Source organism: Caretta caretta, chromosome 10 (genome assembly GCF_965140235.1).
Source record: "Caretta caretta isolate rCarCar2 chromosome 10, rCarCar1.hap1, whole genome shotgun sequence".
Classification (NCBI taxonomy): domain Eukaryota; kingdom Metazoa; phylum Chordata; order Testudines; family Cheloniidae; genus Caretta; species Caretta caretta.
This window is the reverse complement of record NC_134215.1, coordinates 23,752,585-23,768,189: the sequence shown is the minus strand read 5'-3', so window position 1 is coordinate 23,768,189 and position 15,605 is coordinate 23,752,585. Positions and strand designations below refer to the sequence as shown.

The 15,605-nt window shown below is 41.7% G+C and overlaps 1 protein-coding gene across 3 annotated transcripts in view; it reads left to right on the top strand.

Annotated features, from left to right (window-relative positions):
• The window catches only part of CIITA (class II major histocompatibility complex transactivator), a 70,058-nt gene that overhangs the window by 32,977 nt on the left and 21,476 nt on the right, over positions 1–15,605 (top strand). For all 3 annotated transcript variants that reach the window (XM_075132778.1, XM_075132777.1, XM_048867441.2), the window contains exons 2-10: positions 2,138–2,284; positions 4,743–4,868; positions 7,932–7,991; positions 9,096–9,176; positions 10,167–10,226; positions 11,767–11,850; positions 12,974–13,120; positions 14,251–14,391; positions 14,529–14,588. In XM_075132778.1, the coding sequence (XP_074988879.1) occupies positions 2,138–2,284; positions 4,743–4,868; positions 7,932–7,991; positions 9,096–9,176; positions 10,167–10,226; positions 11,767–11,850; positions 12,974–13,120; positions 14,251–14,391; positions 14,529–14,588 (906 nt within the window). The remainder of the gene's footprint in view (positions 1–2,137; positions 2,285–4,742; positions 4,869–7,931; positions 7,992–9,095; positions 9,177–10,166; positions 10,227–11,766; positions 11,851–12,973; positions 13,121–14,250; positions 14,392–14,528; positions 14,589–15,605) is intronic.

The window sequence follows — 15,605 nt, the reverse complement described above, 5'->3', positions numbered from 1 at the left end:
GTCTCTCTCTCTTTTTTTTTTTTTTTCGTTTTTTTTGTTTTACCGTCACAACGAACTATAATCTACATTTTATTTTCTTAACTTTATTCTTGTTTCCAATGAAAGCTGAGTTAACTGCTCTGCTTTCACTTTGTTAGGTCAGGCACTAGTTTCAAAGGTTTGTACAGGGTCTAAAGAGCCACATTCATCACCATCTGTGTTTGATCTCTACACAACATTAAGAATCCAAGAACTTTGCAGACACAGTTGGGTCCCAGATGACCACATTTGCTAACTATGTATGTACAAACACACAAAGCCTAGCTATATATACACTGCAGCTCTGTTAGGTTTTGTTGACGTCTGCAATACAAGGCAGGCAGGCTCACTAGTGGGGTCCCAAATGATTTAAAGGGATACTACCCAATTGCTCTATTTTACGCTAGCCTGTGAAGTAAATTAGGATTGCTTTTTTTTATGACAATTAAGGTTTCCAGTTGATTCTTTTTCAAAGAAAAAATGTAGTGATGAAACTAGCACTTAATGTTCAGATTTAAAGTTGCTGAACAGCAAATCCTACATTTTAGAGCAGTTTTGCAAAGAAATGTTTATACTTAACACTTTTGTGATTGGCCTGTGCATAGGTTTTACTGAGACAGGAGGTTGCACAGAACTTCTCTCCGCCCCTACCTCCCCACACTTCAAACCTCCTACTTGAAAACCAGCCACCCGGGCAGATCCTGTGCTTAGAGAAGTCCCTACTCCTCCCTCCAACCTCCCCAATACTCAAACACCAGATCTCTCATCATTGTCTCAGCCCCCTCCTGCTGCATTGGAGAAACACAGGTTCTCTGAAATGTGACCCTGTCATCTTAAGTGAACATCCTTCCACAACTTTGTTCCTCTTCACTGAACCTCTAGGTCTTTTCTGTGTATTCCCTGATCTGTTCCCTTCTTACTCATGACCTCTGTTCTTTCCTCTCATCCAAACTCCTCCCTTCTCAGCTGCAGTGTGGTCTGTCCCACCATGCAGTCATTTAAATCAAAGGTGTGCGAGCACTGCTAATAAAACTTATACACCTGTTTCACAATGGTGTGGACACAGTGGTGGTGGACATCCTACTATGACAATTTGGGGACTATGTCTGTACAGCTTATGAATTCTTGTTGGTATTTGGGAAGTTGTTCTTAGGAAAACTGCTGTGTCATGGAATTCCTCTGTGTATCCATTATTGCTGACAAGCCTGTAAGCTGGTCTCTGTCTGACTAGCTGCCATGGAGAATAGTTAACCTTAACCATTGTCCTCTGACCAGTCAATAGGAGGTTGGCTGGAGCTGGGAGAAGCCATTTCTAGCTTCTTGGGTTTGGAGAGTGGGAAAATTAGCAGCAGCAGCAGCACAAAGGAACTAGGTGGCAGTCGTGGAGACAGGATGTATGAACTCCAGGGCCTCACGTTGCAACTCAAGAAGCTTTGGATAGAAGGAGAAGGGGAAACAGTCGGGCATAGTTTTGTAGCAGGGATTTAGCTAGAAGACCATCCAGGGTCAGAGAAAAGAAGCTGACTTAGAGAAGGAGGAGGAGATGCTCCATGTTTCAGAAGTCAAGTCATGAGCTAAAGCAGAAGCATCCCAGACAACACCCCCAGAGGACCCAGACCCCAGCCCAAAGAATGCTTCAGAGTGGTGGTAATCTGAGGCAGGGAAATGTGTGCGTGGTTTATTGTTGTTGCACAGGTCTCTACATTTCTTTTTCTTTTAAAGAAAAAGGAATGGTGTTTTAGAACCCTGTGCAAAATCTATCTTTATGTGTTACACTTATCGTATGCTCTTGAGGAGTTAACCTGTGGTCCCACAACACCCACATGGCTGGAGTAGGGTAGCAGTTCTATAGTACCTTCCATCTTAATATCTCCATGCTTGAAGTCAGAAGAAGTAGCAGCTGTTCAATGCCTTTAGGATTTGGCTTTTGAAAGTGAAATATAAACAAACCGCTACAACATCCTTGTGTTTGAATAATCAGCATTCTGTTTGAGATTTCAGCACTGCCTGCTTTAGAGTAGATTTGATGGTAGATGCCATGACAAATTATAAAAGTTATACACTATTGATAAACATCCTTTACTTTATTCTGTTCATCATTTTGTGCTTTGAATTTCAGCTAGTAAAAGACAAACAATGGATTCGGCAGTTTTGACTGAAAATAGCTTTCTTGATTTGCTGCACAGCAATATTGATCCACTGCATCTATACAGCCTCTTGGACACAAGGTTATCTGATGAAGATGAAGAAAGTGAACTTTCAACAGGTTAGTAATGCAGTGAATTGTCCTGCTGGTTAGCCAGGACATTGGATGAAAGTAGAAGATGCCATTACTTAACAAGCGCACTTTGTTGTGATGGTGGAGCTAATCTAAATGTAGATATGGAATTCTGATGTGATGGCTCTAATCCACATTCAGATACAGTAGTTGTTCCAGATACCATCCTGTGTTAAATTTGTGAACCTGAGTTACAACTCTGTTTGTTCAGCTTGTAGTTTATAACACACTTCTTTACATGTTGCTCCTAATGAGAGGCTAATATCTTTGGCATGCATCTCATACAGCATAACTAAATGCTATGTAAAAGCTTCCCTCTGCTGTCCTGGTCAGGCTAGCAACTGGCAACCCCTCTGCAATTTCAGGCTGGTGCCTTTACTAAACAGAGACTTTAGCTGAGCCAGACTGAGTGAGGACAGACCTCCACAAACAAAAACAGCAAATTAATTTCCTCTGGTGATCAAAGATCCAGGATTTGACCTTAAATCTTGAGGTAGATGACCAGTGTACTAGCAGCTGCGGGGAATTTGGCCAGTTGCAGCATCATTTCTTAAACAAGGTTGGGAGGAGGCCGTCTCTCTATGCATCTGGGGGTTTCCTTCCCAATTCCCAGGACCAGCTGGGTTGGAGGCTGATTCCTGTCCATTCCCTGACCCTCAAACCCAGTCCTACCTGAGGATGTCATTGTGATTGCAGTGGTAAATCTGCAGTAGTAGGCTAGTGGGCTACATAATTGTTGACCTCATGCAGTTTCCTGCCCTCACTGTACTCCTCCTCTGGGTTTCTCTGGGGGCAGGCGGGAGGGGATCATATGTAGCTCTGTTAATTTGGTGTCTTAGTATTTCCATCAGACTCAAGGTATACTGAATGTTGATACCGGACAAAGGCCTTCATGGCCTGGCGGGTGTTCTTTTAAACACTATTTACTATCAATTGATTCAGTACCTTGTACTAAGACAGTAGCTAAATAGCTTTTTTAAAATGGACAGAAAGTCCCAGCTCTTAACAGAGGGGAGCATGATTCTCCCTTGCCTTTACCTTTGTAGTCACTTTATGTCTGCGCCAAGTGAGTGTAGAATGTTACTGTCAAGGTTCCTTCCCCACTCTGAACTCTAGGGTACAGATGTGGGGACCTGCATGAAAGACCCCCTAAGCTTATTCTTACCAGCTTTGGTTAAAAACTTCCCCAAGGTACAAACTTTGCCTTGTCCTTGAACCATACGCTGCCACCACCAAACGTGTTAAAAAAGAACAGGGAAAGAGACCACTTGGAGATGTCTTCCCCCAAAATATCCCTCCAAGCCCTACACCCCCTTTCCTGGGGAAGGCTTGATAATAATCCTCACCAACTGGTACAGGTGAACACAGACCCAAACCCTTGGATCTTAAGAACAATGAAAAATCAATCAGGTTCTTAAAAGAAGAATTTTAATTAAAGAAAAGGTAAAAGAATCACCTCTGTAAAATCAGGATGGTAAATACCTTACAGGGTAATCAGATTCAAAACACAGAGAATCCCTCTAGGCAAAGTCTTAAGTTACAAAAAGACACAAAAACAGGAATAGACATTCCATTCAGCACAGCTTATTTTACCAGTCATTAAACAAAAGGAAATCTAATGCATTTCTAGCTAGATTACTTACTAACTTTATAGGAGTTGTAAGGCTGTATTCCTGATCTGTTCCCGGCAAAAGCATCACACAGATAGACAAACCCTTTGTTCCCCACCTCTAGCTTTGAAAGTATCTTGTTCCCTCATTGGTCATTTTGAGTCAGGTGCCAGCAAGGTTATCTTAGCTTCTCAACCCTTTACAGGTGAAAGGGTTTTGCCTCTGGCCAGGAGGGATTTCATAGCACTGTATACAGAAAGGTGGTTACCCTTCCCTTTATATTTATGACAGTTACCAAATCAGAATGGTATAAAGCAGTCGAGAATCAGACTTCAGAATCTGGAGTCATCTCATGCTTAATTATTGCTGGTCTGAGATCGGGGCCCACGTTTGCCCTCTGAACTGGCAACTACGATTGACACCTGCAGGAATTCGTCTGTGCAGATGGGGCCGTGCTTATGTAGCAAACTCGGAAAGCAGGATGAGTTAAGGAGCAAAGATCTGGTTGTCCTCTTAGTTACAGCAGTGAAGCTGTAACTTGATCAGTTACTTTACTCCTGATTGTCACCAGTGTGACCAGAAAAATCAGGTCCAGAATTTTAAGCAGTTTACTTAGATTTGTTAGCCCAATGTGATTTCCATTCCTGTGCAATGAGTTGGCCTTGAGTCAGTTCCTAGTGAACCAACATCTATCACAAAACCACCACAGGATGAATGCTTGGGAGAGAATGAATAATTCTGCCTTTTTGACTTGTCCTGTCTCCTCGGTTTCTTTACTCTGGCCATGGCATTCACTGACCTAATTATAACTTTTTTTTATTCTTTTTTTATTCTAGACCCTGAAATTGATACCATCAACCATGATCAGTTCAGCAATTTGGATGTCTTTTATACAATGGAAAGCAATGGAAGTGTGGAAGAATCTCTCTTTTCAAATACAGGGGAAGCTTATTCTAGAATAGGTATGAGATTTTTTGGGGTGTGTGTGATGTTTTGGAGATAACTAGACCAGTATGGGGTTCTTCCCTGTATAACCCTGAATGCATTTATGCTGTGCCACTTTGTTTCCGACCCTTGACACCAGTAGCCTGGCCATAAGCACAAAATCTTACCTTGGCTTCCATCAGCCTAGCTACTCCTTGCAGGGTAGCACCACAGTCCTTCCGGTCCAAAGTCACCCCAAATCCATCCTTTCGGTGTTCTTTCCTACCAGACACATGGATCATTCCCCTCTAGTTCATCACCCCCGAATGCGTGAAACCAGCCCCCCAGTGATCAGCTCATTCTGGCACCCAAGCTCCACACGGGTTGAGCAACAGAGATCTGCTTGGGGTAGAAATAAACAGGCAGTTTATTTAATAGAAAAACCATAGACTCAAAGATGAACTAGTAAGGGAGAGTGAACGCATACAGGTCACAGAAAATAAACACAAAGATGCAACCTCAGGCTTTACACTTCCATACTAGATAAAATCTCTTTTCTAATATAAGTTACCTATTGCCATTAAACCAGCTTATCTTATTTACAGTGAAGGAAAAGCAGATGGAGCTGGGGCTGTCCCTGTTGGCTCCTTGTGCACATGCATAGGGCCTGCCCCATGTGGGAGAGGACTGGGGAGGTACAGGGTGCAGGTCCCATCTTTGTCCCCTGCAAAACCCCTGCAGCCGGGATTTAACAGCTAGAATCTTGCTGTGGCTTCACCAAGCAGTAGTTTCCACAGCAACACCCTTATAAAGTGACACCTGAGAATGGTATATTGCCACGGCAACAAGTCAGCTTAATGAGGCACAATTAGCTATACCAGGGTTTGAGCCTCACACAGCACTATGTTCTGCAAACTCTCTGGCTTCACTACCGGATAGAGGGAGTTGTGATATTTAAATCAAATCACAATTTATCCTTAAATTTGTATATATTTATCAAATAAATAAAAAAGACTATACAAAATGTATTCTGTAGCTTGTGGGAATACTTGATTGGCTGTGCCTCACTTGCCTATGCTGATAAGCCACCCCAACTTTGAACAGTTTCCTAGCGACCCCCCTAGCTAAGCAGGGGTCCAGTGTTTCGCAGACAGCTTCCTGCTTAGAGGCTCCCCCTGAGATTCCAGGTGAAAAAGTCACTTTCAAGCCTCCTTTCCCCCCCCCCTTCCATAGGATCCCAGAATATCAGAGTTGGAAGGGACCTCAGGAGGTCATCTAGTCCAACCCCTGTTAAAAGGGGGGCCAATCCCCCAATTTTTGCCCCAGATCCCTAAATGGCCCCCTCAAGGATTGCACTCACAACCCTGGGTTTAGCAGGCCAATGCTCAAACCACTGAGCTATCCCTCCCCCCCCGTCATGGTGAGTAATGGTCATTCTGAAAGGAAGCAATTCCCTCTTAACTTGATAGCTGGAAAGTCTCATTGTCTTTCCATTAACTTTAATTAGGGTGACCAGATGTCCCAATTTTATAGGGACTTTTTGGGGCTTTTTCTTATATAGGCGCCCCTTACCCCCACCCCCTGTCCTAATTTTTCACACTTGCTATTTTGTCACCCTAACTTTAATGGTACACCATAGTCTTTTCTTGGGCTGGAAAATGGGGTGAGTACTTGAAGCTGGTTTCATTTTAAATAACTGGTTTTGAAGGTGACCCTCCCTGCTTGGCTGCTTCACCACCCTGCTGTGAGGTGAGGTTGAGCAGATTCATAACCACAGTCTGTATACATATCTTGACCATCAAATTCAGAACATTACAAGCTTTCACAAAAGATTTTACTCAATATATATATAAATATAGAGAGAGAGAGAGAGTACAATAATACAGCATGTAATCTGTTGGTTTAACCTCTCTTTTGAGGGGTTTAAACTTCCTATTCTGTGTTTGGGGTGTCTGGACCCTGATTATCATAGGGGGGAAGTGGCACATCAGCTATGAATATTGTTACTTTTTCCTTCCTCTGTATACTGGTTCCTTACAAGTTATAATTTGATCACAGTAAATTAGTAATGCCTAACTTTAGTCTCATTTTGTCTAATATAGTTAGTATTTTAACAATTACATGATTAAGAGCTAAAGTTTTTCAATAAAGCCCACCCTGATAACTCCCCTAAAAATATTCAAAACACCTAGGTCACCCAAAATTGCTATATTTCTTAAATATAAAAAGTATAAATTAGTTTAACAGTCACTTTCATAAGATGTGCCACATCAAAGTAGCAATTCTGTGTCCCACGCTTTTAGAATTAATGATGCTAGATACATATATTGTAATGTGAATATATGTATGATTATTAACTGTCTTGACAAATATAAGTAAGTAGGGCCATTTCCTGCTCTCAATGAAAGCAATAAGAGTTTTCCATTGACTTGCTAAGAGCAGAATGATCCCACAGGCCCTAAACCACTGAAGTGAGTAGTCACTCATATGAGTGAAGCTTGCTGGTATGAATAAGAGTGGTAGGTACCAGACCCACAGAGTGTATGGCTGGGAACCCTAACTTACTGCTTTTCTAAAGTAGTAATGGGTCTTTCCAGTCTGAGTTTTATTAACAAGTACATGTGAAATCCTTTTGCTTGGCTCTTAGGTGACTTCTTCCCAATCACAGGAGTGAAAGTTGCTTTAAACAACACTAAATAACAGTCCTTCTATGAAATAAAAGAGGTGTCTGTACTCCCCCCTCCACCCCACCCCACCCTCACCCCTCACACACACAATATACCAGCTAGTGTTATTTTAATCAATTTGTACATCTCATGAGCAAAATGGTCACCCTTGACTGCTGGATATGTTTTGGTTGGCACAGAGAAAAAAATCTCCATTAATTATACTTTCCTGATCAACACTTGCTATGTTAACTTCCTATTTCTAGTGCCCTGCACTTCCTGAACACTAAATTTATTTAATAAATAAAACTAATGGACATTTCTTACTCTCCTTTCAGACCTTGGACTTTTGTACATGAGAATAATCTACAATAATTTGTTCTTAATTGTGTCATTTAACATACCATTGTGCTCTTTTTTCCCCCTTCTTGTTAGCTGGATTAGCAGAATATGTGCTCAAAGATCAGCAGGAGAGACAGATGGAAGACATTTTTGGTAAGGTTTTAACACATGGGGTAAAGTTTAGATATGACTGCTCTCTATAAATACATCAGAGAAATGAATACCAGGGAGGGAGAGTTATTTAAGTCAAGTGCCAATGCTGACACAGAACAAATTGATATAAAGAGGCCATCAATAAGTTTAGGCTTGAAATTAGACAAAGGTTTCTAACCATCAGAGGAGTGAAGTTATAGAACAGTCTTCCAAGTGGAACAGTGGGGGCAAAAAGCCTATCTGGCTTCAAGATTGAGCTTGATATGTTTATGGAGGGGGGAGGTATGATGAGCTCAGACTAGATGATTATGATAGCCCCTTCTGGCCATTAAGTCTATGAGTCTAAATCAGTGGCAGAGCCAAGAGTAGAATCCTGGTTATCCATCCATGGCAGTGTGGAGCAGCAGCCGAATGATTGGGACAATATTTACTTGCTTCCTATTAACACCTTTAAAAAGTTGCATGACTTATTTTTATCCTGCTTTGGTGCATTTTTGGCTTGGATTTTGCTCTTATTAGTTAATGGCAAACTTCCTGTTGCCGTCAGTGGAAACAAGATTGGGCCCAATGGTTGGACTGAAGTATTTGTAGTTTAAATTAAAGAATGAACCTGGTAACCTGTCAGTTCTGATAACACAAATGATTTCACTGAAAAGATCTGTATGACTCCGTGATGTGTTTTAAAATAGAACTAATCCTTTGGGATATAAAACTGAGGCACAGATTAAATGACCGGCCTATGGTCACATGGCAAGTCTGTGATTCAGATGAAGGGAGAACCCAATAGTTGTGATTTCTAGTCCCCTCTGCTAGTCACTAGACCGTTCGGAACCACTTAAATTTAACAACTAGATTCCTGAGTGTGAGATGATCTTCTGCACTGTAGAAGTTCACCAAGGTGGCCAAATCTGATTTCTGCGGATGTTGCATCCTTTGCTGATTTGGATGTACACTTTACTATACACATACACTCCCCATCTTTTATTTACAGAACTTATCCTGATTTCAAGACACTATGCATTTGGTGCTTGAAATTCGTTTTTAACAGTACCCTTTGGGATCCAATTGATTCAGATTTGACAGTAAGTTGTTTTTGTTTAACAGGAAAACTCATTTTGGATGAAATGTCCAATGAAACCACAGAGGGTTTTACAGAGATGAAGAAGCAGAAATGTCAGAAACGACGTAAGTGAAACAGCATTTGTGGCATCGCCAGAAGCAATTCACCTAGGGGGCTGGAGTCTTTTAAAGCTCCTCCCATGCAATCATAAACTACCTGCATGGCAGGGACATTTGTTTTTAAAGGAACATTGTTGCTCCTCTCATGCCAAATTCTTCATTAGCATAAGTAGCCGTAACTCTTCTGAATTCAGTGGAGCCGTGCCCAGTTAAACCAGTGGTGACTTGTCCACTCTTCCTCTGATGTGCATTCGAATCAATTAAAAAAATGCTCCTTATATTTTCAATGATTTGTTGGCATGTAACATGGCACGGTGAGCATGTTTTTAGCTGTTATAACCCCTAGCCTTGCTTTACACCAATGTGGCAATGTTTTAATTTTGTTTTCGATTAATTCTGGCTTAGTAAGTATTATTCCTTTTTTATTAAAAAAAAACAAAAAACAAACCAATCAACCAAACACTCAGGGTTATCGTTACAAAAATCTGCCGCCTATTCAAAAATATAGGGTCAGAGTAAAATAATCCTACTCACTTTCATATTTAATATGCTGAAAACCTCTACTTCTGAGGTAATTGAAGCTGCCTCAGAATTTCTAGAGACAAGGCAAGTGAGGTAATATCTTTTATTGGATCAACTTTTGTTGGTGAGAGAGACAAGCGTTCAAGCCACACAGAGCTCCTCTTCAGGTCTGGGAAAGGTACTCGGAGCATCACCGCTAAATGCAAGGTGGAACAGATTGTTAAGCATAAGTAGTTAGCACATATTCTAAGGGACCAGAATTTCTAGTCTGCCACAATGAAATGGTGCAGCTTTTAGGAGACTATGCCCCAGAAATCAGATCTGGTTGGCTATACAGTGCACAGAACTCTGGTTATGCCTCTGCTAACTCCCCATCTTATTTAACATGCATAAATTAGACTCCACTAACAGAAACCTTAAAATATCAAACTAGATTCAACCTACATCAAGGATTATAAACTTTCTTACTTTTAGCATTCGTGAGCACTGCAGAGAGTTACTCTGATGCTTCCAAGCTCAAATGCAGGAGAACGGGTGAGTTATTGGCTGAAGGATTTTGAGTGTACCTTGTCTGTTGTTCTGATGTCCATACCACTATCGAGGTATTAAACAGAAGGACTGTAGCTCCTGCATGCTTGAGAAAGGTTGGATGCACTAATATGGTGACGTATCATGACAGCGGGTTTCTCTGGCTTAATGCTAAAGAATAGCACAGGTTGGGTTATTCTGCCCTTAATCCATACACCCACATCTAATTGTTATTGTAACAAACCTATGACCACCTAGATATATCAGTGGTCATAATACTGCACACCTTGGAAATGCCTCATGGCAGGGCAAAACTTGGATCCTGCTGTTCCAAAAGCACAGGCCTCCACTGTTTGAGTGAAAGGAGAACTCCATAAGCAATTAGCAATAGAAGGCCTATGAGAAGGGGAGGAACCAAGCAAAAAGGGCCAAAACAATAGCCCAGATAAGGAACATCCTAACAAACACAAAAATAGCCAAGTTACTACCTGCAAAGAGGCAACTCCTCACTCGATCCTGGTTACTCAGCTCTTCTGCCAAGGCAGAGAACCTGGAGGTCAGAAGACACAGATCACTTAAAAGATTGCCCTGTAGCTGTGGAGAGGTGGGGAGAGTTACTGGTTGCTTTAGGCTAACACAGACTGATCCAAGGCAGGATCTGCAGTAAGCAGGCTATAACTTGGTCCCCAAGAGAATGGGAGACACAAAGGCTAAGACCTGTCTATCTAGAAGCTTGTATGGATGGCCAGGTGTAGATAAGTCACTTGGTTTAAAATTCATTGCTCTGAGTGCTGTGAGCCTTTTTGCAAATAAATTGTACGTTGTTTTGAAGAATCAGACATTGTTTTGCTTCTGTGTCACTGCAAACTGTCAATGCCCACAGACTCCCAAATGGAAACTCTTGCAGGTGCCAAGCCTCCAGGGCCTGCTAAATATCACAGAAGCCCAGTCAGAGAGTGGTAGGATTGCAGGATCCCCACTGCAGGAGGCCTGGGCCTGTCACTTGAAAAGGGTGCACTCAGACTGGGAAAGGGTCTCAGGAGGGCCAACCACACATAAGGTAGCCCATCACAGTGTCAATTGGAGTTTTGTGAACAAAGCAAGGGAATTGTGCCACCCCTAATGTGGAAAATACACTTGATAGACTTGAAAAACTAAATAAAGTCCTTGGTGAATTCCTACCTGCTATTTGTGGTTTATTCAGGTAGCACATTCCTTATTTGTACTGAAGCTCCAAGATTGGTGCGGATTAACCCACAGTATTGACTTTAACCGCCCACACAATTTCTTTTTTATATCATGCATTTATGAGGATGTATTTGTATTTCAGTAATGCTCACAATCTCCGTTGAGGATTGGGGTGCTAAACGCTGTAGATGCACGGAATGAAAAGATGGCCCTGGGTCCAGAGAGCTCACAGTCTGTGAAGGAATGTGCAATCTAAGGCACAGTTGTAGAGCTAAGACTTAAATTTTGCAAAGTAGGACATAGTTTTGTGGCATTTATGGAGGTTGCTCAGATAGTGTCACTGTCTCCATCTTCACAGATGCAGCAAAGAGGGTGAAGGAAGGAGTATGTACAGAAGGCAGCAGAGCTGTTGTGGATGTAAGAACTAGTTGCCAGAAAAGAGGTGGGCACTTTGAAAATGCCTCGTAACTTCATTTTGCATTTGATAAAGTGAGAACAACTGTGTAACTCTGTAAAGCCAAACATACCAGTCCTTTGAAAATTCAATAAATATGCCAGCAAAGAACAAGGGGGTTATATTTACCCAAGTTCTAAATAAAATAGGAACACCTGTTGTTATTACTTATTATTTATATATTTATTATTTACAGCTGAGATTACTCCAAGGAAATCCTACTGTATTGGTACCCTCACCATGAACTAGAGACTTGCCCAAACATATTGGAAGTGTTGGGATCAGCAAAACCAAAATGTACAGTATTGTATCTGTATCACGAGCAGGTTATTTCAAAATAAACAAGGACAAATATTTCTTGCATTTAAAACTATTTCTCTGATTGCTTTAATGAGTCAGTGGTCCACATAGCAATACAGACTATCAAACTGTTTACTATGTACCATGTACAGAAAGGTCCTGATCCAAATACTGGATGCCAGACAGAGCACCTTTTCAAACCCTTATAAGTTATCAAGTTTGTATAATCAGGCAGGCATAACAGGTGGTTTCATTTGTCTAGAAAAAGTTTGTCATTGTTTATGTGAAATTTTTCTAAGGAAGCCTGGCCATCCTTACTTCCCCAGTAAGACCTAGGCAGAGAGCCAAGATGAGGGGCCTTACTTTATGCTGCTTCCTCGGTCTCGTACTGCAGTGTATAAGGCAGTGGACAATGTCCGGGAAACTGAGCACAACAAGCTATCATATTAGCTCATTACCTCATACTTGGTAATAATTTACACTGAGTCTGAATATTTATGTGCCTGAAGCTATTTAGGAGGAGGAGGACGGGCCAGGAACGCTGAATGTGTTCTTTTAAACTAGTGAAGATACTGCAGAATCTTCGACATACAAACTGTAGTCCTACAGCCATGTTAGCTGGCTGCATCATGAAGTTCTGCTAAACACGTCAGGTCACTTCAGAGTTTGGATACCAATTTTTGGTCAGTTCTAAACACTTTGCTGATTTGATGACTATCAGGTGACTTATGTCTTATGCTGTGAGATCTTCTGTGGTCTGTCTGACTTTTGTAAGAAACTAACATACTTTAACCCTGTTTGCTTTTTAAAGTGGAGTCCCCTGGGTCTACAGTGAATGGAACTTTTGTAGCGGTGCCTCTGAACAGCTCTCCAGCTAACTCCACCTCTTTGTCTCACCTGCACATGCAGTTTTCTGTTACCAGTATACATCCAACTGGAAAAAATGTTGTGATGCCCGGTATGTACGGTATAACTGCAGCTTTCTACCCCTACACAATAGAGAGAAAATGTGAAACTCTTTACCCAAACCCTTCACTGTAGCATGCATCCATCTCCTTCACATCAGGACATGGTGGTGGGGCTTCTCATTACCCCATACAGTTGCAAGGGGCTGCTGTTTCCTCTCAGCTTGGGGCAGTAAAACTGGCTCCCCTTCATTTCTTGCTAATAGTGTGTGCCACAAGATGGAGAGGCAGGGATTTCTCCTCACCCTCCTCCTCAATTAGAAACTATTCTTCCTCTGCTCAGTCAAAGGGAAAGTGAATGTGAAAATCCCTTTGAATGCAGCATTCAGAAACTGGTTGGTTAATTCATTCCATGGTGGTTAGTAAAATTAAAGGTCACTGTAAGAGCAGTGCTTCAACATGTTTTTATAATTCATTTTGACTTTGGTTTTTCTGGCAGCGTCCCTGGGAAAGGCTTTGTAGACTCAGTTAGTTTTGCTGTGATTTATACAACTGCTGTATTTGTCAAAATATAATGAGCCAGGGAGTGTTTGGAGTTACAGCTTTGAGTCTGGAGGCAACTGAGAAACTGACTTTAGGTAACTGATATTAGTCAACACAGCAGCAGCTCTACAGAAGCTCTGCCTGCTGCAGAGCTGTAACAGGTGATCAAGTTCCAAGCAGTGCATTATCAGAACACAGTCTTGGGCTGATTCTGTCCAGAGGAGTAATGCTTCCTTGCTGCCGGTGCAGTGTGAACGTAATCGCATGGAAAGGCTGTGATAATACTTGAGTCTCCTAATCGCTTTGAGGGCAACATAGCACCTCAGACTCCGTAATGCGTTCATTTACATACAGTCGCCTTATGCAAATTAACCTTCACTGTCACAAGCCACACCAAGAGCGGCATCAGCCTTAATATTTTATATACACTGTAAATAGTATGTCTCTCTATGGGATGCCTTCGGCAATGAACTCTTTAATCTTTACAGTACCCTATGAATTTTCAATAGGTTTTTGCCATTCTGAATGCTCCAGCTGAGAATGTACATAAAGAACACCATTGAGAGCAGGAAGGGCTGCAGCCCACGGCTAGGAATCGAGGTGCTTAAAAATTGAGTAACTCTATTACTCTTAATTCCAGTGTCTTCTGGAAATTCCAACCCAGACTGTCTGCTTGTTGGTGCTAAAGGGATCCAGGTGATATCCGGCTTTGCAGTTCATCCTCAGCAGATAATTAATTTGCCTGTAGGGAATGGTGAATCCAATATTATAATATATCCAGGTGAGTTATTCAGTAGTGTTTCAATTTTTCAGAGACAGAAAGTAAAATAATTTCTATCAATAAAGTACCACAGATCTTCATCACATTTGTTTGTAGATGTACAGAGAAAGCTATTAACGTGCTTGTTTTATTTCTAGTGTCCTCCTCCCCCACTGAAACATTACAGATATCACCAGTTTACCCCACAACCCTGGCTGGTAAGTGCAGGATGGCTTTTCTTCTGTCCAGTATCTCTGAAAGGGTAACAACATAGACAGTTTCAGAGTAACAGCTGTGTTAGTCTGTATTCGCAAAAAGAAAAGGAGTACTTGTGGCACCTTAGAGACTAACCAATTTATTTGAGCATAAGCTTTCGTGAGCTACAGCTCACTTCATCGGATGCACATTTTGCTCATGTTTTTCTTATAACAAATTACCTGCAGTTCATAGATTCATAGATACTAAGGTCAGAAGGGACCATTATGATCATCTAGTCTGACCTCCTGCACAACGCAGGCCACAGAATCTCACCCACCCACTCCTGCAAAAAACCTCACCTATGTCTGAGCTATTGAAGTCCTCAAATCGTGGCTTAAAGACTTCAAGGAGCAGAGAATCCTCCAGCAAGTGACCCGTGCCCCATGCTACAGAGAGGCAAAAAACCTCCAGGGCCTCTTCCAATCTGCCCTGGAGGAAAATTCCTTCCCGACCCCAAATATGGCGATCAGCTTGTTAATGTTGCTGACAGTCCTTTCCCTAACAGCTCAGTCTAGTCCAGGGCACTAGGCAGAATTGTCTGTTTAGTGCAGCATTAGAGCGACAGAGTCATGTGTGTCCAGAAGTGGCCATATCCTTTGCATTACCCCCCAGAGTCTGGCACTTTAACCTTTCCAAAATAGTTATAGAATCATGCTTTAACGCTTATCCCATTACCATCAAGATAAGGAACTGTGTTGGTGCTTTATATACTAACTGCTTTACTGGGCTTTTAACTGGCAGTTAACATGGTCCAACAGAAACAACACAGAAAAGCCAACCTAAACGTTTACTAAAAAGTTTTCTCCAAAGTCTTTTCCAAAGTCTGATTGTAAAAGTCAAACACATACAGAAATCGGTTCATAATAAACAAAAGAAAGTCTTGTTCAGGCTACAGACAGTTCCCAGCTGCAGTAGCAGTCTGCCCTCATAGTTAGTTACTAGTGCAGGGAGCTCTGCTGTAAGTTTTGGGTTGTGTG